Source organism: Pseudopodoces humilis, chromosome 3 (assembly GCF_049639895.1).
Source record: "Pseudopodoces humilis isolate 2021_Gansu_Grassland_sample_001 chromosome 3, ASM4963989v1, whole genome shotgun sequence".
NCBI lineage: Eukaryota > Metazoa > Chordata > Aves > Passeriformes > Paridae > Pseudopodoces > Pseudopodoces humilis.
Genome location: NC_142202.1, coordinates 28,596,257 through 28,620,713, shown reverse-complemented (window position 1 = coordinate 28,620,713; position 24,457 = coordinate 28,596,257). Strand labels below are relative to the sequence as shown.

Below are 24,457 nucleotides of genomic sequence, written 5' to 3'. Positions count from 1 at the left end.
TTAATTTTGATAATAAGTTGACGATATGGGGATAAGGGGTGGAATGTCCTGGGGTGACTTTATGATACTGGTATCCCCAATCGTCTGGTTTATGTTATATATTAAGTTCTGCACCTTTAAGACTGGCTTTGAGAGCAAGAGAGGGGGAAGAAGAAGCGCGCAGTTTGTGTTAAGGAAAAACATCACTCCCACACATCCTGCGCCTGGACTGTGGTGTCTGCAGCACAGACAGACAGCGGGACAGAGCTTCTCTCTGGCTTTTAGTTAGTTTTAGCTAGCTGAGGTAGAGGAGTTCCCTGGACCTTTGTTTTTTTTCCCTCCTTTTTTTTCCTCTTGGATCTGTGCAAGCCTGCTCTGGACTGAACACCCAGCCAAACCCCGGGAGCTCACGCCTGTGGCCCACCGGGGCCTGGGCCTCGGCACTTTCCAGTGCCAAAAGGACTGATAAGGAACCTGAGCGAGCCGAGCTACACCACATGAAAAGGACTTTTCTTCCTAGATTTGCCATCCCATCGAACAGCAAGAGGTTTTATTATTTAATATTATTCAATTTCTGTTAAATAAACAGCTTTTTCCACTTCTCTCCAAGAATTTTTTTTTTTTTTTTTTTTTTTTTTTTCTTCCCTTTTCCGGACCAGGGGTGGGGAGGGGACATTTCCCTGAGGAAATCCCCATTTGGAGTTTTACTCCCTAATTTGCCCTAAACTAGGACAGTTTGGTACGAGAATGCAAAAATGCCCAACAAAATCAAACAAACAGAAGGGCTAGCATTAGTCAGTCATGTCTCAGTGTGAGCTAGAATGCTGGGATAATTTCACAGTACTTTCCTCCTTGTGCAGAATATCAAGAGTTTCTTGAATCCTTTTGGTGTAATTCCCAGCTGAGTAGTGATCCTGATAGAAACAGAAGAGATTACTGTCAAATGGAGACACAAGGAATTTAGGTTGGGAGGATGGAGAATCACATTAATTCACTTCCTTTTCTGCCCTACAATACTGTGGTCAGGAGGATGTTCTTGCTTCTTTCTAGAGACTGGAGATTTTAAACATAGCAATTAATCCAAAACATAGGGAGACTCCGTGAAATTTTGGATTTAAAATAAACCTTGTTGAGTAGCAGCATATTTAACCCAAATCCACTGGACCCTTCATGTAAAAATGCAGGAAGAAACCTAATCTGAATGCATGCTGAATAGCATAAACCAAGCAGACATAAGAATGCTCACAGCCAGCTGATAACTCATAAAATTAGGTGAAATCATTGCTAGTCAAGGTCATAACTATAAATAAGGCTATAAAACTTGGCAGCAGCAGCAAAGATGCTTAGCAAGGCTCCTGCAAAAGAAGCACATTTCTCAAGCACAAGGGGCTGCAGGAGAATTGAAAATGCTCATAAGAAGTGAGCATATTAAAAGCAAGAGAGTGAGAGCTGGCAGTGAAAAGTGGCCTCTCCCTGCCGCCTTCCCACTCAACTCCCATGATCTACTTATGGCAGCCCTAAAGGCTTCTCCACAACATTCAAATAAGACAGCACTGCAGCAACTTCCCTCATATATATACCTCACCAGTTCCTAGCACCTCTCTACACTGTGAGTTATGGCATGGTGACAATTGTAGGGTTGCACCACTTTGAACTACCACTACCATTCTTGGACGTCTAAAGAGGTCAAGCTAGCAGCAGAACAGTTACCACAACAGAGGAATGAGTAATTTCTTCCTTTCCATTTTTTTGCTCACAGTCAAAAAACAGCGGCCAAACCAGTGGTTCTTATCCTGGAGTTAGCCAGAGAAAACCATCCTAATCTTTTCCTGCTAAGTTTTTATATCAGGGTACTGCCAGCAACAGCCCCTGTCAAAACATACAGCAGCCCATATATAACTCATGTTATCTCCGTGAAGGCTTTATGATTTCTCTTGAGGTGTTTCTATACTGACACCACAGCTTCAGATAACCAGTACCACTACTCACAGGGTCTTTGCAATAGTTGCACAGATCATTGGCTCCAATATGCACTGTTATGAGCTTCCAGTCAGCACTGAAGTCAATTCTCTGTGCAATAAAGAAGAAAATAATGAGTCTGAATTTCTCTAACTTTGTGATATGCACATGGTGTAATTGACGGGGGATCTGTTGTGTGAAGCAACATCTATTCCTATTCATGCTGTAACTTTACAGGAATCCCAGAAAATTTACCTGATCAGTTTTCATAAGACTCACAAGACTTCTTGCTTGGGCTGGCAAGTGCCTGAAAAGAAGGATAACTAGTGAGTTCTAATAACACCTGTATTGACAGAACAACATTACCATGCTTCAGACATCTCAAATCAAGCTGTCAGATACCAGAAGGGCTGAATGAGGACACAGTACAGTACTCATGTTGCTGTGATCAAATTACAGGTTCACATTTGGTAATAAAATCAACATCAAATCAAACTTAAATACAGATTTTACTCAAGTTCAGTTATTAATCTGGAACCAGAAGTCCAGCTCCTGTCACAGTGTTTAGCACCCAAAACTGCTGAAAAGCCAGATATGGCAACAGTTGTAAGCAGAGAGCCTCTGCAGAGCTAGGCTGCTATCAGTCTATTCCTTGTAGACTAAAACAAGGGAATCCCCAGTCTCAATACTCAGCTGACCACTTGAGCAACATGTCCTTGGAAAACATAGGTTTCAGAGCTCACCCTCCTCATTTTTGTAGCCTGGACCCAGAATCAGTACATAACTACACACTGTGTGAAACAGCTCTGTGCACACCACTTTTTCAGGGCAATTAAAAATCCAAGAAAGTTTCAAGATGACTCAGACAAATTAAGGTGACAGCCTTGCTGTTTTCCAACAGCCAGATGAGGACTCTCTTTTCTGTACATACACATATATATATATATATATATATATATACACACAGATAGATATCTAAAGTGCAAAGAGTTTTGAGTTTCGTAGGCTGAATGCTTCAGCTTTGTTTGACTGCCCTGACAGGTTGGTCTTCAGAGGAGAGGGAGAGGAATGGGGTCAGAAAGCATTGACCTTCCAGGCAGGTCTGTGGTTCAAAATGAGCTGCATCTCCCTCCAGGCTCTTGTTAAAGACACTGGCTAGCTATCATTTCTGGGAGCATATCAACTGACATAAATAAGCATGACACTTGTTTTGTATAGCAACCAAAGTTCAGGTTCCCTTTGCAATCCTTTATTTACTGTAGGAAGAAGAGAGGTTTCTCATCACCTTTGTCCAGCTGAATACTGATCTATCACTAGCATGGGAGCATCTACTGAGGAATGAGCCCTGTCATACATCTACTTGTGACACAGATACTGTGTACATGTAGTAGTTCTTATCACTATTACCCTTGTCCTATGTAATGACCTACTTATTTATATCCCAAAGCTATCACAAGCCACAAGTGGTCACAATTTCTCATGATCTTACTGTGGAAACCCCTAAGCTAGGACATCATCTTCAATATTGACAGAGAGGAAAACACAACTTATTGAGCTGACAGTCCACAACATATTTGATTTCTCATACAATCAGTGGGGTGCTGATGCATCCTGAGCCAATGCAGTCAGCAAGGTCCAATAACATCTTGAATGAAGTAGTGCCAGTGGCAGTTGAAACTGCCCGTACTGCAGTTTCAACCAAATTTAGATCTTGACCAATGGAAACAGTTTGCTAATGGGGAAAATACAGATATTCACAATTCCTGTCAACTGTTTTCTCCTCTCACTCTTAAATTCTTAACGTCTTTTTTTTTTTTTCCCCCACATGAAATCAGAGACCTCAGCCAGGCTTTGCTTCAGCAACATTATTCAGATCTATCCTTAAATCTAGTACATACTTAAGCACTTTGGCAACAAATGCAGATAGGCTTAGGAACACTTTGATGTATGAGATCTGCATTACTACATTTTCACCTAGTTCAATAAAGAGCACTTCAAATCAGCCATGGATTACATTTTAAGAAACCCTTACACTTGGCTTCTATAAGGTGGTAAGGCTGGAAAATTATCTGAATTCAGAAATGTCCCAGCACCTCTGGAAAGCACTTTCCAGATTAGCACCATAGAGCAAGACAAGCCAGACAACAGTTCTTAAATACCAGCAGTAGCTGATGGACTTTTTTTGCCCTGTGAATCACTGGAAAATGGGTGGTTTGGGCTGATGAAGAATAAATGCTGATTGCATCATCATTCCAGGGCCAAATACCTAAAGCAGGAGAAACGTTTCCTTATGTTGCAATACATTTCAATGCTTGACTACGATGAATTAATCTTCTCAGGTACATCAAGAGCCAAAACATAGAACAGAACACCAAAAGAAGTATCTCAGAGCTCAGGGATAGTATTTTACAGGACTTTACTTTTGCATAACTTTCTGCAGAGAGTTATGAGATAGAGAAACAACAGAAGACAAGCAGAAATCTGGCATGATTGTTGTCTGTGTCTCCTTGCTGAATATTTACAAAACATGGTTACAAAACAAAGACAGCTCTATTTCATCATGTTATCCAGTCCAGTCACTTGCAGGGGAAGAGAGAAAACTAATTGGTATAGATGAAGTAGGCAATTTTCATTAGACTAGCATCCATCAACTGATTTCAAACAGCTAACAAATAGCTATTTAATAGCAATGCCTCAGTTGCTGATACAAGCTGCCTCGAGTCATAATGGTGACTTAGACTCTGTATCCTGCTTCAAGTCCTCCCACCAAAACAAAAAGACTCTTTTAGGATTTAGCTGATAAAAAATATGAGACAGGCACCCCTCTTTCTTTTGTGCAAAAAGAAACAAGCAAAAACTGGAGTTAACTGGATATATGCTGCATACAGTATGTTAATAAATACTCATTGATGGCTGATGCACATTTCACTGACATACACAGTTACATTCAGTCATCATCAGGTAAAAAAATGCCTTCTTTCAGTTCTGTGGGGGCTGTAGAATATAGCAGGGGACCTAGCACCCTATTTCTGTCAGGAAATCCAAGTATTTACTAAGGTTAGCAGAATTAGTCAGAAGTTACACAAGGCCTCCAGGAGAGCAATAAAAAAACCCTGATGAATCCTAATAATCTTTGCTTAGATATAGCAAACACAAACACATCTCTTGGCTTCTTAACTTCACTTCCAAGACTCCTTTGGGAAGCAAGATGAATTTTTCTTTAAACAAACTACTTAAGGTCTGGGTAACAGCAATTCACAATGTCAAATCCAGGTATGGTCTGCCAGATTCTGTGCCCAAACTATGACTGAATTCAAGCAGCCATCTGTTTTGTTAATTAAACAGCACTGATTTTGAATAAAGGGATTTCTAGGATAAGCAATATAGCAATGCTCAACTCACTCAGCTTCCCAGGTGTCACTAAAAGCGAAGAGCCAAATACAGGTGACTGCAAGACATTACAATCCTTATTAAGTTGGAAGAACTGGCTCCAACTGCACCAGGTCTGCAATACACCAAAACCCCTGTATTACTATTAGTAATTCTCTTTTCTTAAGATTCCAAACTGGTTTTTCCCCATCTCTCTCCTGTCCGCTCCTTCTTGCTTATCCAGAAACCTGAGGCCAGAATTACATAAGATTTCATCCTGTTTTATTCCTAGTTTCTCTTTATCAGTTCCTTACATGTTTAATTTCTAAAAAACATTCACATTCTCAGAGATTTATTGACTGATAAATAGATAAATGAATAGATGTTGAACACGAAGAGTAGAAACCTCAAAACTGTTTCTGCCAGATTCTTGTTTGTGGATTTCATAATCAGGACTGCTGGTTTCATTTGAAAGTCCAGTTTTGAAATAAATCCATATGTTTAACATGTCTTGAGCCAATTTCTACTCTAACTCAACCGGTTTTGCTTGCTCTTTAAAGCAAGTTGTGACAGCACATGAGACAGTTGAAAGCCAATTAGATGAAGCATCCATCACCTGCAAATGTAAAACAAAAAGCTACGTACTCAGCCTGTGCTCCAGGAACCGCCTGGTTAAGGAATGCATTGGAATCATTCTCACCCTTGGCACCAGTTGAGTAACCCATGATCATAACATTGAATTCTCGAAAGATGTCTGAAAAACAAAGGTGGCAATGAAGGCAAAAAGACTCCAGCTGCTCCCTGTCTACAGGGACTAGAACACACCAGCACTGCCACAGTTTTTCTCTCTGACAGGACAGCTGCAGCTGGTCAATTAGATGGATTCACTAAGCAGTGGGGAGAGGGATCACCATCTGCAGTGACTCAGACAGCAGTGTGCTTGCAGTGCCCTGCACTGACACCAACAGATAAGATGAGCAGAATTGAGGACTACTGTATGCAGTTTTCTCTCATGTTTAGTGGTTAAAGCCTAAAATACAATTCTCAGTCATATGATGTTGACTTTATGGAGTGTGATGGATCTTTCAACCCAGCCAGAGCTGCTCTTCAGCTAAAGCATCTAGGTCTCTTCACTGCTAGGCAAAACCTCATACTACTGACAAATATGAAGAACAATGCCTCAGATGCATGGTTCTCATGTTCTCCATAGTAGCTTCCAAAAGAACTTGACAGAGTAAGTTATAGCTGAGAGTGAACATGACCATATTGTAAACTATAAAATCTGCTTCAAAGACTGAGCTTAACCACATTTTAATAGGGCTTTATCAAATGTAATAGAACTCAATGAATCAAATAATTGCTTATTCTAATTATACTCCTGTTACATTCTGCTTAAAACAATGGTCAACACACAAATGAACAGTTTACTGGCCCTCTTCAAATGGAAGTTTATTATTACAGCTGATCCAAATTGAAACTCGAGTGGCTTTACATTAACAATAGACTGAGCTATATAAAATTGCAGGTTTCAGTGAAGAGAAAGTTAAAATTCCTTTCAGGTTACATGTATGAGGCAGCTTTATTTACCGAAGAGGTCTACTCTATGCAAATATTTTGTTTGGAAAATTTGTGATGGAATATTTATTAAAAGCAAATGTTAAGTACATCAAGAGCATGGACATAGCAAGGTTATTTAGAAATTCAAATACTACTCACCAAAGAGTTGAAAAGGGAGAGGGAAAAGAAAGTAAGGGAATTTCTATCTGCTCTCAGCTTCACTGATGAAGGCAACTTTTTATTTTTTAATTGTAGGATACTCTTTCTTTTAAAGATAGTTCTTGTTAATTACACTAAAGCAGCTTTGAGATACTTAAAAGCTTTCTATAAATCTATCAGAAATGAGTCCACTGCATCTCCTCAATCTTGCCATTTATATCTAGCAAAGCATTTACTTACTAGGTAGAGTTGTCACATTCTCCAACGACTCATCTCCTCCAATACTAAAATGAGAAAGAAAAATCCCAGTGATTCATCTCTTATCGGGACACAGACAATGAAAAAAGTGAAAACCTGGCACACATCATGAGGAAAAGCAAAGGGTTATTAATTTGGTAACTATCATTCTATCAGAATCCATGGAGAGGACAGAAGTGGAAGTGCTGTTGGGGAGAATAGGTGAGGTTTCAGTGGTGAAGATGCTTATCAGAAAGATTTAATGCTCTTGCAGATGTACAGGGGTATAGTCAATCATTTAGCAAGTGGTAGAAAAATGCTTGACATAGCTTCATACTCCAATGATCATGCCTTAAGTACTGCAGATTAGAAGGTCAACTTTGAGGCCCATTCCAGCCTCATGAAGCTCCTCTAAGGCAACACCAAACACAGCCCTCGAATGACAAGAGAACTTCAGCAGTAGCTTCTTGCTCCTGCTTTCTGTACAGGGATAAATTTCTCCAGCTTTTGTGTTGACAGGACATACTGAGGCCACACTCCAGCTTACACAGAGGCTTTAGTACAGCACAGACCTGCTTCAGTCAATATCAGTAGAGCTATATCACAACAGCAAAACAATTTAGTCTTTTATGACTGTCTGTTGCTATATGTGGCAAAAGTTCTCTGGCCAAAAAATTTTCCATGACACTACAAAAAGTTTAGAAATAGAAAACTTTGAGAAGAAGTCCTAAAACCAGCCAGTTCTAATTTGTTTTGTAGATTTCCAACCTGACATCCCAACATAAAAATACAAACAGTTGCAGGCAGACAAAAGGCAGACAAAAATGAAAGCATGAGAGATATCAAAAAGCTTGCTTAAAATCCACTGCTGAAAATGCTTTCTGTCAAGCTACCCTAATGACAAATGCTGGATCTTGATACGCCTTCAAGACACTCAACATTTCAAGAAATGCTAGCCTGAGAAGTAACCTTTTTTCAGCTTTCTGACAGCTGAGAGACCCAAAACACATCTCTTGGCTGAAGACTTACCTCCAAGACAGTCCCCAGTATTGAGTGGTCATATCCTGGAGGGTACCTGAGGCAATTCCTGTGCCAGCCTAGACATTATTTTTCATTAACCAAATAAAATAAAAGCACAGTTACTAATGCAATAGTAACTTGTAATACAAATACATAAACAAATACAATTTACTAATCTAAACAGAATTACATGGTTGTTTTATTTACTTTTTAATTGAGTGGATGTCTTATAAAGCTTTAAAAGGTATCTGGCTTTTCCCAAACCTTTCTCCTGAAGAACACAACAATACCTTTCATAATTATTTACAAGTATCATATTGTATAAATGACACACAATGTATGATGGAGCTGTGGAACAAAGACATGGGTCTAGATGAGCTAACTAACTCTGTTATGGTTACATTACTCAACAATGATGAAAACATCTCAATCAAACACACAAAACTTTCTGGCTAATGATATGAAACACTACATGAACTCAGCAAAGAAAGTAAGTATGTATAAGAAAGAAGCACCATAATTCATATACTCTAGTTTGAAAACCATTGTGCTAAATTGAAAGATTTATAGCAGAACTGGAGCAAGGAGGAAGCACTCTCTACACTTAACCTGAAGAAAGAGGCAAGCTACCCTTCTAAAACACCTCCAAAATTCAGAAGCAGAGTTCCTGACAGCTATGATTGTATAGTTTCATTCTAAATCTAGGTGCAAGTTAATATTTCAGTACCATACAAGACCAGGCAGCCTATTTGCTGCTACCTTAGATTAAACCACAATACTACATTTTTTTCTGTGTATAAACTTCACTGAAATAACAGAAGGTTGGTGTTCAGAATAACTATGCACAGCCCAAATGCAGCTCTGAGACAGCAATACACCACTGAATGTTCTATGAAAGCAGATTTTATTCCTACAGACTACACTTAGAAGCAGAAAGACCTGCAGGGCTCTACAGCAATCACAACCATATACAGAATATCTTCTATTTGTTAACACTGCAGGTTTACATCAAAGTGCTTCTATTTATTTCAGTAGCATCCTGTGTGTAGGAGTTGTAGCAACACGTCTGCCAGAGAGTTGTAAAGGGCTCATGGTTTGTACACATGTGTTTGTTGTTAAGGCTCAGATTCAGATAAAACTATGTTCTAATAACATCTTTCTGTCCAGTGTTTTCTTTGACCTGGATATAGAATTTCAATCTTCGACCAGTATGAAAACATAAGGCAGAAAGGCGTAACTGGAATATAGGGTGTCTGGATTTTGAAATATATTCCTTCTTGACTACCAAAGATAGTCATCTGCAGCAAGAACTGTATTGTGATCAAATAATCAGTTAAGAGTTAAAACAGGCACAATAAAATTACTGAATATCTTCTGAAATGCATTGAGCCAGAGGACTCTCACCCCATGCTTCCTTATCTCATTAATGCTAAAATCATTAAAATGCTATTATCCAACACCATTTTGTTGCATTTTGTTCCTGAAAGAACCAAGGCTGAAGAACAGGCTCATCAGTCCATTCCTATTCAGGAAAAAACATTGAAAAGCACAGTAACTTAAGCCTTGTGCTATGTCCCATTCATTTCAACAGCATCTGATCTCCTCTGCCTTCAATTCAGCAAACTATCTAGGCACCTCTTTAAAGGATTTACCTGTGTTTTTGCCTGAATTCAAAAGCATGTGAAGGGGGGGAGGGGAACAGAGCATTGGAAGACTGACACCTTCTTTCTTAATCTAGCTGCTAGATCTATTATCATCCATGAATGGACAGATCTTTGCTTCTGGGTACAATAGCTATTTCCCCTCCACTGGAGCAGGCACATGTTTGTTGTTTTACCAAGCGAACAGTAAAAAAGCTATCTTCTTACCGTCAAAGAATCCCCAAGGGCTGCAACAATTTTCACATCAGCTGGCTTTAGGGAATGCACTGCAAAGGAAAGAGATACTGTTGAACCTTATTAGGAAATAACTATTTTTTTTCTCTACTGTGTATGTGAAATATGTCACTATGCATTGTGATGCTCTGTCACATTGTTTTTGCAATACTGAAGTGATAAATCAGAAGTCCTTTCCAGCTCATCTCTTGTGATTGCAGCACCAACATATGCATATTATTCAGTATTACAGTGGTTAACATCGCTACCAAAAGGACAGAAGAGCAAGGAGCAAATAACAATAAGTGGCAAACAATATCCAGCACCAAACTGAAGGTAAAACAATGCAGAATTACACAAAGCAGGAACAGCACAATATATAGAAAGACTCAGGAAATGACAATATGAAGTTATTTGAAAGAGCAAATACTGCTAAATTCAGTAACATGAATGAACCTGTATTTCCCGTTTCTTTCCATGACATTTAGGTGGAATAGCTTACAAGCTACGTCAGCACTCAAATTTGGATTTTATCACAAGTTATTTTGAAGTTCTCCACTGGCAATGAGTTCAGTGAAGCTACTTAGAATGCTACCTTGTGTGACAATGTGGCATTGTATCTGTTAAGCATCTGCTGAAAAACATGACATCCTTTCTGAGCAATGTTTTTCACAGTCCAGCAACCATTTCAGGAGAAAAAAATTAACACTCATCTTGAATGACAGCTGAAGGTAATTCAACCTCTTAATGTAAAACAGGAAAGACTACCTGAAGTTGCAGGAGGGGAAGATGGAGACCTGTCCTCACATAGCAGCTGGCTTCCATAATTCTAAAGAGAAAAAGAAAGCTGAACAGCATTTGGCTACAAATACAGTCAGTAGTAACTAGGATCTTCCCAGCAGAGGCCAGGTGGATAAACTGGAACCACTTTAGCATGTAATTAACTAGACAGGTCTTGGTTGCTCAGTTCTATAGTAATATTCAATTATGACTGATGAGTCAGAAGAACTCAGAAGAGTGAAGCATCCTGTACTGATAACAGTGCTGTTTGAGCACATGTTCTTACAGGTGTTTTCTGATGCATTTTGTCTAATTCAGGGAGTACTTCCCTGCTCTGTGCCATGCACTCAACCTCCCAGGCCCCTTTGGCCAAAGACTGATTTCCCCTGTGCTGCAGAACATAACTCATTTGGTTACAATACAGAAACAGATGCAGCAGAGTAACACTGGGATGGTGATGTTGACACTTACTGGAGTTTGGTTAGGGTATGTGTAATTACTGTTCTTATATGTCCTCAGGAATGGCTCAGCCTACAAAACAAGGCAATCTGAATCAATGCAAAGCATCAGAGGAGCACACAGAGATTTCCATTCCCCAAACTTCAGTTCTCAGATATCTATAGATGATTAGCAGCTTGATGCAAATAAGACCCAGGGATTAAAAATATATAAATAAATAAATAAAAAGCCTTTTTAAAACCTGTGTAGCAACAGTGTAAATCTGGGTTATATTTTTAGAACAGAAGATAGAGAATACACTCAGGACCCCTCTGTGTGTGGTTCACAAGAGGCTTGTGGCCCCACTGCAAGGTATTCCAAGTGAATCCTGCAGAGCTATGCTGACTGGTAGCATCATTGCACTGTTTCCCTCCACTGAAGCTCTGCCATTCAGTGTGGATACTTGATGATCTTGCTTAGGTAGGCCAAATACCCTTTGTGTTTTGGCCAGCTGTGATGTGTGACCATGAGGAAGTTTACTCCTGCTTGCCCTCCATCATCTCCTGGGCGAGTGTTCTCGGTGGCAGTGGCATAAACTGTGTGGGATGGAGCAAACCACTCTCACAGAGACAAAGCTCTAGGCACTGGGTAAAGGCTCAGACAGACCCCCAGGACCTCCACATAAACACAAACACCCTTGTAACTTACCTCGGATGGACATTTGAGGATAATCTCATCTTCTATGTGCTGACTATCTGTCTTCTTCCCTACAGGCTCCAGCTGGGGGAGGAAAGGGGATGCACAGAGAAAAAGCAGATGAGTACAAGAGAGCAATGGGTGATTTTGAAATGAAACCACCTCTGCAGCACAGCAAGACAACTGCAGGGCATGGCACCAATGCTGGCAACTGCCCCCACACACCGTATCTTTATGTGCTGAAGAGGCTAACTCCCATACACCTGGAATGTGGCCTGCTGGTCAATGTGCCCAGCAGGCGTCATCTTCCTGAGAGACGCAGCCTTAACACAGCCAGCTTTAACATACCCCAAGATTTACTGTTTGATATGACTAGTTTAACAATTCAGGTGACCTTTCTTCATATGATCACCCTTTTCCTTTGTAAACACAATTCAGAAGAGATATGGCTACCTAGTAGATCTCTGGGGGGGGTTTGCTGCCAAGGGCAGGATAAAGTGAACAAGGAGAGACAAACACAACCTTTAAAAATCTTACCATGTTGTTCCACAAAGCACGTGCAGCCTGGGAATGCGTCTTTTGGCTGAAGTGGAAACAATCTGGGGCAAAATATGAAGCATCTGGCCACCCCTCCTAGAAAACAAGATAGGTGCTGTCACAGAGGCAGCAAATACGTAACAAGCTGTACATTCTGTCTTCTCTCTTCTAGTGAGATAACCCAGCTGACTTCTAAACAAACTATCTGCAAAGGCCTCTGAGGCAAATAGAATTAAACCAGGCCAGGAAAAGCTAGTAACTCAGAACTAAGAAGCTTTTTAAAACTCTTTAATATACTATTACCAAAGTAATAAGGAATACAAAGTACTGTGACTCTGAGTACAGAATACTTGGACACATATATCAATTGTATTCTGTATTTCCCTTGAGATTTACATGTTATGGTGCTTTGAAACATATAGGTTTTTATACCAAAGGTAATTTACCAAAGTTCTGTAAAGGACTTGATGTATAGGGAATGTAAAGCAAGTGCTTACTGATAAAGACTTTGAACTAAAATATTTACTTCATGGCTGTCCAATTGCAGTGCCCAGATCAAGGTCTGTATTCCTGTTGCCCATTGTCTCATATTCCATAAACATTTTATGCAATTTTGGATGGTAACTGAATATAATAATTAATTACTATGTCAGGAAACTGCTAGCTATATTTACAGCTAAAACAATTTTGACAAGTCAGTGGCATTGCATCAGGATTTAACATAGGTGTGCTCTTCTTGTTAGTTTTACCTGTGTTTTTGGCATTTCCATATCAGTCATAAATGGCTGCATAACCACTGTGAAATCATCCTTTGTATCATACCTTCCACTCTCCACTAACTGGCGGGTTGTCTCCTAAAGAGTCAAAGAAAAGTGGTCATTGTTCCTTCCATCAAGCTATTCCATCCATTTACACCTCATCCAGGGGTTGCCCTTCCCTCCTGCAGAAGCTCAGACATGACGATGGTTTTCAGCTTGTCCCAGGCAGCCAATGCAGCCACTTTTGAGACAATCATCTCGGGTTTCTTTGCAAAAAGGCAGCCTGGGGATGGCTGACACGTGACTGATACAGACTGCACAAGGATTAGGTTTTCTGTCAAAAAGATGTCCTTCCAGAACCACCAAAGTGTTTTTGGTTTGGCTGACATGCTGTGCTGAAAACTTGTTCCTGAGTTACTGTGTTGTTTGACTTAACCTGATTTTCAATAACATAACTGATCAAAAAACTGCTGGCTCTCCAACATACTCTGCTTTCTATGGCCCTGTAACAAAAATTCTTCTCATGTTTTGTGGGTTTAGTGAAACAGAATTGTAAAGGTGCTAATCCTACTTTTTGTAATCGCAAGTACAAATAAATGAGTGGAAACTGTCCCCCGCTTTCAAATTAGCCTACCTATGGTCCCCTTGATCAACAGAAGGATGACATTAAACTTCTAACTAATGCAATGTGCCTTACCTGATACTTTTTGTTAAAGTAGATCAACTTCTTTAAGTCATAGGAATTGTCCTTAGGGTTTATGACACAAGGGCACAGGATCCTGTGGGATAAGAGCATGGCACTGAGATTTGCTCTTTCTTTTCTTCCCTTGTTTCCCAGTTGACAAGCTGCAGGATTAAAAGTTCTGACAGGGATTTCTTTGAAAGGGCATTGAACGGGAGCATAACCTCCCACCCCTGAGTTTCTTCATAGCCCCAGTTCTTGAGCAGAAACACATTTATTAGGGCTAAATTAATGAACAGAAAGTGAGGAAAAGCTTCCGTGCAAGCAAAAAGCACACTGTGTGCCCATGGCAAGGTTTCACCAGCAGGAGCAATCCCTGTGAGGAGGGGCCAGGACTACGTTTTCTGGACGCAGCTCCTGAAAACCACCCACAGGGTATGGCTGAACCTCTCAGCCAAGAGAGGTGGTCTCTGTGAATACTTACCTAAAAAAGGGCAGAAAACACCAGAGAAGGAAAGGAGAGAACAACAGCAGGTACAAGGGAAAGGTGCTCCATAACAGAACAGGGACTCTTCTGGAAGGGACCACAGCCTGTGGATGCACAAGACTGTAGGACTCGTGTTGGAGCACAGGACAAGAGTGAGCAGGAAGGAGTGGCAGAGAGATACCAGATCCAGACCCCAAGCCATGTCTCACTGAAGGGACTGAGGGTACTCTGCAGCAGCAACAAGGGTGGGGGAAGAGATGCTTGGAGAAAAGTTGAACCTGAGAAGGAGGGAGGACAGGTGCTTTAACTGTTCAATTTCTTTGTTCATTTCCCAATACCCGAATCAGTAATTAAATGTTTATGCTGATGGATGACAAATACAATTAAGTTCCCCAAATTTGGTATGTTATGCCTGCAATGATACTTGGTAAGTGGCTTCCCAGTCTTTATTTTGACCCATGAATTTTCTTGCTCATACTCCTTGTTTTCTCCCCATGTTGCTGGAATGGGGTGAATGAGCAGCTGTGTGGAGTGCTTGGCTGGCATCTGAGGCCAGCCCACCACAAAAAACTATTCATAAGTACACTTGTGCAGCATGGTTTACTCCAGCAGAACTGTGCAAGGATCATTCAAGATGGAGTTGCCACAAATTCATTCTAATCAGTTGAGTCAGAGGTTATAGTATGTTTCACAGCAAGGCTGGTACAGCACCAAAACAATCACCAGGAGTGATGCAGAATTCTCCATGCTTAGAGAGCCATTCTAACCTGAGACATTTTAAGATTCTGTGAACTCATGTTGTCCACCTTTATCCCAAAACCTATGAGGTTTTGATCTTTCTAGCACATCGATATTTTTAGAATGTTCCATCTTCTTGGGCATGCCCCATGACTACTTGAGAAATCCAAATTAGAAAAAGGACTCCTTTCAAAAATCCTGACCATGTGACCACAGTAAAGCATCCCTGAGAGAGCTCTTAGAGAAATACCTCCTATAGAGATGCAGATGATACATGTAAAATATACCCAGAAACCTACCATGTCCAAACTTGTCATAATGGAGACCAATTAACAAAAGCTAACTTCCACAGTACATCTGTATGATAACAATACAAATCTAAATTGTGTTTTCAGAAATTTCAGAAACATATTTTAGGCAACATTAATAGATACATCTTCTCTTTAGGTTGTTTGCTACTCGTGGAAAAAAAAGGGAAGACTTTCAAGATCAAAATCCTCCTTCAGGTTCTTTGTCTACTTAGTAGAAGGACATTTTTTATCCCACATGGAGTCTGTCTATCACCCTGTAAACTTGGCTTGCTGCCAGACAAGCAAATGTCAAATTCAGCATAGCACCTGAAATGATGGGGAAAGATACAGATTTCGTAAGATAATATAATCTTAAAAGCTTCACTGACTATCCTTGCCCAATGATAGGGCCCTGAGATACCTGTGTACTCTAGCCAGTAACCTCTGTTAAAAATAAACAAACAAACAAACAAACAAATTTTAAAAATAACTACATCTGGCTATTGGGAGCACCAGCACCCTGAGTTTCAAAACCAATTTTCCACTGACAGCCACAAGGAAGCCCTTATATCACAGCAAGAGGGTTTAACCTCTGTACCTCCTGTAAAACAGGAGTGGGAAGCAGTGGCTGCCTACATTCACAGGACATATTCTCATCATCTGTCCAGAAAAGCAGACTTGCTTTTCTGAAAACAAGCAAATCCTGACAGAAGCAACTCCAGAGGACAATGCTGGACCCCATTTGAGTCACCAGAAGTCCACTCAGGGTGCAGACCTGCCACCTCAGTAGTGAACTAACACTGATCTGAAAAAGAATTGTTGAACCATAGAGCAACAGATGGTACAATTAAGCAACCAAAACATCTACTTGAGACACTAGTTAGAGATAAAACTAATAATCAGCAATGAGATTATAGAGACTGAAAATTGCAGAAACAAGAGGGAGAGTTTTAAGTGCAGAAAAGTAAATCTGTAAATACAACTAGGAAACCTTGTGTCTTAGTGTCTTCTCTATTTTCACCAAAGAGTGCCCAGCTGAGCTTTCTCTGCTCAGGCTTGAATTCACTTGCAGGGAAAGTACAGAGTCAAAGAAGAATATAATAAGATATTAATATTTCATAAGAAGCAATAACAGCAGTGCTCAGATCCAGAGACAGCAACAGAGACAGGTTATTCTAAATGCTGCATTGAAATCAAAATCTAAGTACACATACATGTACTGAGAAAGATGTTTGGTAGTATGAAATACTAGATCCCTTTAAGAAAAAACTTCCCAAGAAGATGTTGCAGCCTTCTGTGAACAACAACAAGAACTGTAACATAAAGCATCTGCAAACCTCATAAGCCCTTTTGGGCAATTATTGTTTTTTGATGCATGCAGCTCCCGGAGTCTTGCTATGGGAAGTATCATCACCAGGTTCACATATGCCCGTGGAACCTGCCAAGAGAACAAACAAATCTATAGCAAACTCCTGGAGCACAGTGTTTTGTCCCTACACAGCCACAGCAGACCTTGGTAGCAGCCTGCTGATTCAAGCATCATGCATTATTTATAACAGAGGTGCTCAAAATACTTTCTCAATAATTAATTCCCCACACAAGCAATACTAAATTACAGCCCCTGCCTGCACTGTCTAGTTCTATTCTAAAAGTTGATAGCTGGTCACTTGAAAATGATGGCTTCAAAAAGATCCAAACAAGTTGTTATAAGTCTCAGCAAGACCCAGACACCTCCTAACTCTTCGAGCATTCTCATCATTCTTTATGTGGAATATCAGAATCTCTCTCTAAATGACCACAAAAATATACTTATTATTTGCAGTTTAAAGAACAAGCAAAGCATTTGCTAGTCAATTAATAATGCTTGTTTCACTTTGTTATTACATTTTTTGATATTATTTGTCCACAGCACATCAGATAGAGCTAAGAATATCCTTATTCCTTTGGTAAAAACTTCTCCAGCCTTTTTTGCCTTTCACAATGAATTTCCTGTGAGCAAACACCTCTGCATACAGTAGTACTTTGCAGATGAAAGCAAGGAAATAAATTCTTAATCAATAATCAGTAACTGCTTTGAATACGGAACAAAATCCCTGATCAGACATGCTAGAAAAGTTTGATTTACCTCTTTATGAAGTAAGTCCAGAGCTATTTGTAGATTGTAGGCATAGTTTTCAGGAGAATGGTGTACCTGTTAAAGCAAGAGGGTTGAATTTTATTATTAGTTTGCTCAGGCAGGGACAAGAATGACTAGGTGGAGTCTCTCATAGTAGTGTTTATGTTTCTAACTCTTAGGTCAAAAGTAACAGAGTCATAAGCAAAATGGTCATGTCTCTGCTTTTCTTCTTTCCCATCACACCTATCTCAATGGCAAGAAAAGATCTAGCAGCCACTGGATACCAGTGAGGGTGAAAATTCATAGGGTATTATCAGACATCACAACATTCTCAATTCCCAGGCTTGCTTGGGGTGGTCTTAAAAGCACAGCTAACAACTCATAAACAGGGGCCATATATGGGAGAGAACAGTTGTGTAAATTGTTGGAGCCCCAGACAGGGACAGAAAATGTCCCTTTATCTGTGCTGACAGGCTCAGACACTTGAGAGAACACTGGGTTTCATTTAAGACCATGGAGAAGGCTTCTAAAACTAAGTAGAGAAACTGCGAATGTGAATGTGCGAGTTAGACAGAATTATGTTAAGTCACTGGGTGAAAAATTTAGAGTTTAGAGTTTGAGATATAGTAGTGAATGAGGGACAAGATGGAGGTTCTAGGGCATTGGCTTTTCTTTGCCTTTCTTCCTTCTTCATGGTTTTGGGTGGTGTTGTATGATTCGACAGAAAAGTACGCAGTGCGGAACACAGGTGTTTGGTCATTGGGTTAAAAGTAAAAATTAATTAGCTGGCATTTGATAATTGGATAATTTATGCTTAAATGGATAAATTTATGCTTGTGGATGGAGCCCTAGGTCGCCACTTGTAGCTTGTTAGATTAGTGTGTAGAAGTGCTTACTGTCTGTAAAAATGTAATATCAATAAGAAAAATAAACATCCTAAGTCTGAACATGAAAGCCGTCTCTCTGCTCATTAATCCTGATCCTGGGGGTTAAAAAATGGACACTTTTACATAAAAGTAAGTTTACTTCTGCTGTATGGAATATTAGAACACATCTCCCATATTCTCTGTGCCTGCCACAAATAATAACTGGCAGAAGATACTTGTTTAGCTGGGAATTAAATCATTTCATACACTTGTCTTCCAGTGCCAAAATTTCCTTATTCCATTTTAATTGTTTAAACACTCTAATTTTATTGTCTCAAGTAATCCAACATTTATTTTTTTCACTTGTGGGACTACAACAGTCACGTAAACGTTTTACGAGAAATGTCTGTCTTACTTTCAGCCTTTTTCTCTCTCATTTAATTTCAAGCAGAAGTTCATTGAGACCCTCACTTGCCTACTCTATAGAAACAGACAGCTCAGATCTCTTATTCATTTCCTAAGTAACAGCTCACCAAGAGTGCTGTGGTTGGCACTAATTGTACTTGTATGACACAAAGATCACTGTGATCCTTGGATGCACACACACTCTTTCCTCGCCACCTACCCCAGTCATGTGAACATGTACTTTGTGGGTTGACAGCAAAAGGTAGGAATGGTTAATTTGCTCCTTCCTTGTTTTATAACTATCTTACTGTGCTGCTTGGTTGTTCTTCCTGATCCAAAATTAATCATGAAGGATAATGAGTTTGTGCTCAACTGCCTGTGGTAGTAGGTAGCCCTCATCACTAAGTGAGCAGTCTGCCACAGCCTTTCACCTCCTTTACAATCACACATACCAAAGGCTAGATACTGTACGTATGATACATATATATATATATATATATATATATATATATATATATATATATATATATATATATATACACACTATATCACATATAATTGAATCACCACGAACTGTGCTTAGAACTTTTCCCATACCACTGAAAATATTAAGAGAATACCAAGTAAGACTTAGGAGCGTGACAAGGCAAAGAGGTGTAAAAACACTTGGAGTTTTATCTACAGGAGTAAAAGTGACTATGCAACAAAAAGTTATCCGAGTTAGCAGCAAAACAAAGCCACAACAATTTTGTAACTTACAGGTGTGCTAAAGGTATCTCTAATGTTATCAAAATATTACGCTAAGCAACCTGAAGGTCTCAGTACAGTTACATTCTAGAGCTGCACAATTAAGGCCTACGCTATTCTCATCTCACCCACTGAGTTCCTTCCCCTTACCACCCGCAATGCATAGAAAACCCTGTGGCTCAACTGGCCCAGTTCATGTTGCAGGAAACTTACTGGATTCTCGCAGAACTTGCAGAGGTCATTTCCTCCTATGAAAAGTGTTATGAGCTTCCAGTCATTCTGAAAATCTATTCTCTACATAGAGAAGGAGATGGAACAGAAGTTTTTAATTAAAAAAAGAAAACGAGGGAGATGCCAGCAACATAGTAAATACAAATTTCCCATTTCTCAGAGTACATGGCTATTGTTCCCTAGGTATCCACAACAAAAATAAGTTTGTAGTCATGACTGAAGATGTAGAAACTGCCATGATCTAAACCAGATTTCAATGGCATCATGGAAAACTATTTGCTTCAGAAAACTATTGCTCAAAATCTATCCATATGCTTTTCTTAGTAATATCTTGCACACACAGAGTGACTTTTTCTGCAGTTCTAGAAATATATCTTCATAGCAAAAATTATGGTACGTGTTTTATTGTGTGATAAATAATACAGCTATCCTGCTGGTAAACCCTGGGGTACAATATATTTCAGACTTGCTGTGAAACAAACTGCAAAGAAGAGTGGGGCAATATTAACTCTGTCTAACAATAATGGTAAAATATAACAGCACTTTTTGTTTCTGCAAGGATTTTGCAAAGGGATAGCTAGCTAAATCAAGGTAATTATGGTACAGTACATAAACACCTCAGGTTTGAGGAAAGGTTGAGATATGTTTAGTAGTATGTTGTGGATGTTGTGTTCAATATTCTAATGCTTTAATGTCCATGCAAAACACCAGTAAGAAAAGTACCAATAGTGCATCAGCCTCTAGTGGTTTAAAAACATCGTTCTTCAAAGGCAGGGGGCAACATATCCCTGCTAGTAAACACACTGTTCAGTAGTTTGGTCTCAAAATGTAAAAAAAAAAAAAAAATCAAAAAGAGGGAGGAACTTCCTCCTGCACTCAAGAAGCGTTTTAAAAAATGGGGGTAAAAAGGATCTCTTATATTAAAGATATATGATCTCTATTATGAGCATGCTTTCTAGACAGAACTTCACTAGTTATACAAAAACATTTATTATCTAAATAAAAAATATTTCTATTAATTTCTCTTAACATTCTCAGGCCAATGCATTTGGCAGAGTAGTGCTTAGAAGCTTTGAATGAAAACCATCTAACCCTTCATTGTTAGTTGCTGCTCCTTTTAATCTCATTTCAGATGCATCCATCAGATGGAAATCTTGTTGACAGTAAAGGGAACCAAGAAGGAAGGTACTGCAAATATTTTTGCCAACATGTAAGCACCAGAGTACACCAAACATGCACACAGGTATCTTGATGGCTTTTTGGCTGCTTTTCAGCTACACAATTGGAAAGCCAAACTATTATAATGTAATGTCACTGATTACATAGCACATTTGTCAAATTACAAATAGCAAACATTCAAAGCACAAGCTGAGGTGAGAAATATGCAAGCAATCCTCATCCTAATGTGTATTTTACAGAACATTAATCAAATAATTCCTAACAATAAATGTGTAAGTCAAAAATCAGCTGATGACTAGATGAAAGAGGGGACTAATTTGTTTTTATAGAAAACAAGTCCCTTCCTCAGTTTACATGTTCACTCCACATGATTTGCTACTTGAAAAGCTTGCCCTCAACATCCTAGCACGTATCATTTTTGGAAAAACCACCTGCTTACAAGATAATTACTAGCACCACAGCAAAATCCTCACAGAGACAAGGTTATGTTATCTTACAGAGTGGCACAGGTTGGAAGTGGAAGCAACAGCACTGCATTTACAGCCACTTGCAGTAAAAATGATGAAAAGGTTACAATTATCTGGCTTTGATAGTAACTATCATATACTGATACAAATTCATTTAAGACTAAGCTATAGATTATTTGTGCTGACTCACTCTGTACCGGAAAGCATTATGCTGTACCTTGCTGTACCTTAAACAGCTCTGAAGTTTGGCATTCACTATTGAGATGTGCTCTTGGTCTGTTAGAAACTAATGATGCCATGTCACTTCATTCTAAAAATATTCATGACATGTTGAACTCACATTATCATTCTTCATGCGGTCCACCAGTTTCCTAACCTGTTCAGGAACATCCCTAAAAATAAAATCAAAAAATAAATTAATAAAAATTTAGGGAAAGAATCCTGCATAGATAACAAGGCAAAGAGGAAAGCTGATGAATGGGCATCAGAAACCCAAAAACCCCAGTGGAAGTAAAATTTTCATTGAATAGAATATATGATATAGTCAACAAAGCTATGTTTTGAGACAGTGATGGAAAAAGAAAAAAGGGAAAATAATTAGCATCTAACAGGCATTGCGCTACTCTGCAAATGCTGCATAGTACTCTTTTACAAACTATATAGAAAATGCAGTTTTCCCACCATCAGACAGATGCTATCAATAGACATAGCTCTGAAGTGTCTGTGCTCATACCCATGTTATTATATGGCCTCAAGGCACTGAAGAATGTCTTCTAAGAACTCTTACCAGTGGAAAAAAAAAGATATGAATTGCACTGAAGATGATGCACAGTGGTCTCTAGTTAATTCCCAGCTCTGGCAGACCAGGTATTAAACAATTCAAAATTTTCTCAATCTCTACATGAACTCTTGGTCCTGATGACAAGAGGGTTTAAAAATACCTCCAATAAAGTGGAGATATCCTTTGTCTGACTCACAACAGGACAGCTTTCTGAGTAGTGCTTGTAAAATGCTGTAGCTTTTTTGGCTGAAAATGTCAGAGAAAGTATCACTTTTGTTGCTAATTTATTTAACATATAGATTAGAAACATTGCTAAGTCTTCATCACATTTATTTGCCTTCATGCTAAAGTTAGGTGTAGCCTTTCAAGCAAGGCAGACACCCTGGTTCAGAAGCCAGCACGGTGGCCCCCCTTGGCCACTCGGACCATTCTACCCACAAGACATCAATGTGATGGATGGCGAAGAAATGGCGTTTATTGTAGGAGAATTTGACATTTTATAACCTAGGGTCACTGTGTTACTCCCATTTGCTTTCATCACAGCTAGGTGCTATTGGCTAATTGCAGGAGTCATTACCATACTCTGTGGAGAAGGGGGGTTACTAACTTTCTGTTACATCCTGAAATCTTCCGTGCCGCCATGCCCGACTGCTACAGTTAGGATTAAAAAATCTTTGCCTATTAGACTTACTGTACTCCTGCCAAAGTCCAGGGTTTGGGCCTTTTTTAGTCACAACGACTTTTATAGAAAAAAATCAAATTTCTATTAAAATTAAAAGTTTTCCTCTTACTTTGCACGAGCCCCAGTCACAGCTTGGTTGAACGCAGCATTGTTCGAATTTTGTGTTCCAGTTCCAATGGAATACCCTACCAAGGATGGGTTGAACTCACGAAGAATATCTGCAGAAAGAGACAGCACCCTGAAATATTGCTTCCTGCAGCAGGTAACAAATGAGGCAATAAAGGTTAGACTTTAGTAAAAGATTGTTTAAAAGCTTTAGGAGATAGCTATCAAAAATAAAAAAATTAACAAAAAAATTCAAAAAATCAACCTTTAAGTATAATAAACATGGAGATTCATCACCATACAACCATTTCCCTGCCTTCAAGATTTCGGAATTTCATGGTTTCTGATACCTCATGACCTAACACAAGCCATCTTGGCTAGCAATGCCATTTTGCCTGGCAAGAGAGGCTGGGTAACCATTTACTCAGGCAGGAGAACCTCATGCCATCATGCTTTAACTGCAGACAGGTTGGAATCAAATCCTTTAGCCTGATGGCCCCAGATGTATTAACCCCAAAAACCCCAGATTCCCTTCTAGATCTTAGGTTACAGACCAGCTTTACAAAAACCTCAGATCTAAAATGTCCTGACCTTTAAAAAGCATGTAAAATCTGATCTTGTAATGTGATTCTGCCCCCGCCTAAAACAACTTTCCCATACAGTCAAAACAGTTTCTTCAGGCTGTGAGCTAAGATCTTTGATTAATTTATCCCAAACTCATTTTAGACAGAACTGCAACAAAAAAAGAGTATTGAAACAACCAGAACCTACGAATTACAAAATAAATAGTTAAATCATGCACAGCATATTACAGCCTGGTTGTTATGCAACTTTTATTCAGTAGTGGACATTAAATACAAAGGGATTGCTTGTGTCATGCTACAGATTTTATCCCTTTTCTCCTGTCTCCTTTCATAATAGCAAGTATTCGAATAATAAACACCACCACGTATTTATCAAATTTACAGAAAAAAATCATTTACTTGGTAGCGTCGTGACTGTGCTTATGTTTTCATTTCCTCCAATGCTGTTAAAAAGAAAGAACAGGAAAAAAGTGCTGTCAGGCACGACTCGGCAAGGCAATGGACAAGTAAGAGAGTGCCCCCTTTTGGGTTACCACACATATACGGAGCACGCTGGTGGCTGTGCTGAGCCCACCCACGCTCTAGGTGCCTGTCCCAAGGGGGCCACTACATCAGAGACGCTCTCAGCTCCAGCAGAACAATCATATTAGAAACCCCAGTACAGCAGCTATCCTTTCAGCTCTTTCACGTGTTTTGGCATATGTTCAACCCCAGCTGAAAGAAACGAGATTTTT

General features: G+C 39.4%; 1 protein-coding gene across 2 annotated transcripts in view; it reads right to left on the bottom strand.

Annotated features, from left to right (window-relative positions):
- The window catches only part of PLB1 (phospholipase B1), an 89,977-nt gene that overhangs the window by 36,937 nt on the left and 28,583 nt on the right, over positions 1-24,457 (bottom strand). Inside the window, exons 20-38 of one of the 2 annotated variants that reach the window (XM_088052877.1) lie at positions 24,123-24,166; positions 23,144-23,252; positions 21,912-21,963; positions 19,908-19,988; positions 17,686-17,751; positions 16,898-16,998; positions 14,061-14,142; positions 13,355-13,459; positions 12,606-12,701; positions 12,081-12,152; positions 11,406-11,465; positions 10,923-10,983; positions 10,149-10,207; positions 8,290-8,357; positions 7,264-7,307; positions 5,953-6,061; positions 2,194-2,245; positions 1,969-2,049; positions 819-893 (exon numbers count right to left, since the gene is read on the bottom strand). In XM_088052877.1, coding sequence (XP_087909003.1) covers positions 819-893; positions 1,969-2,049; positions 2,194-2,245; positions 5,953-6,061; positions 7,264-7,307; positions 8,290-8,357; positions 10,149-10,207; positions 10,923-10,983; positions 11,406-11,465; positions 12,081-12,152; positions 12,606-12,701; positions 13,355-13,459; positions 14,061-14,142; positions 16,898-16,998; positions 17,686-17,751; positions 19,908-19,988; positions 21,912-21,963; positions 23,144-23,252; positions 24,123-24,166 — 1,417 coding nt within the window. The remainder of the gene's footprint in view (positions 1-818; positions 894-1,968; positions 2,050-2,193; positions 2,246-5,952; positions 6,062-7,263; positions 7,308-8,289; positions 8,358-10,148; positions 10,208-10,922; positions 10,984-11,405; positions 11,466-12,080; positions 12,153-12,605; positions 12,702-13,354; positions 13,460-14,060; positions 14,143-16,897; positions 16,999-17,685; positions 17,752-19,907; positions 19,989-21,911; positions 21,964-23,143; positions 23,253-24,122; positions 24,167-24,457) is intronic. The other variant, XM_014261369.2, reaches the window with a different exon arrangement.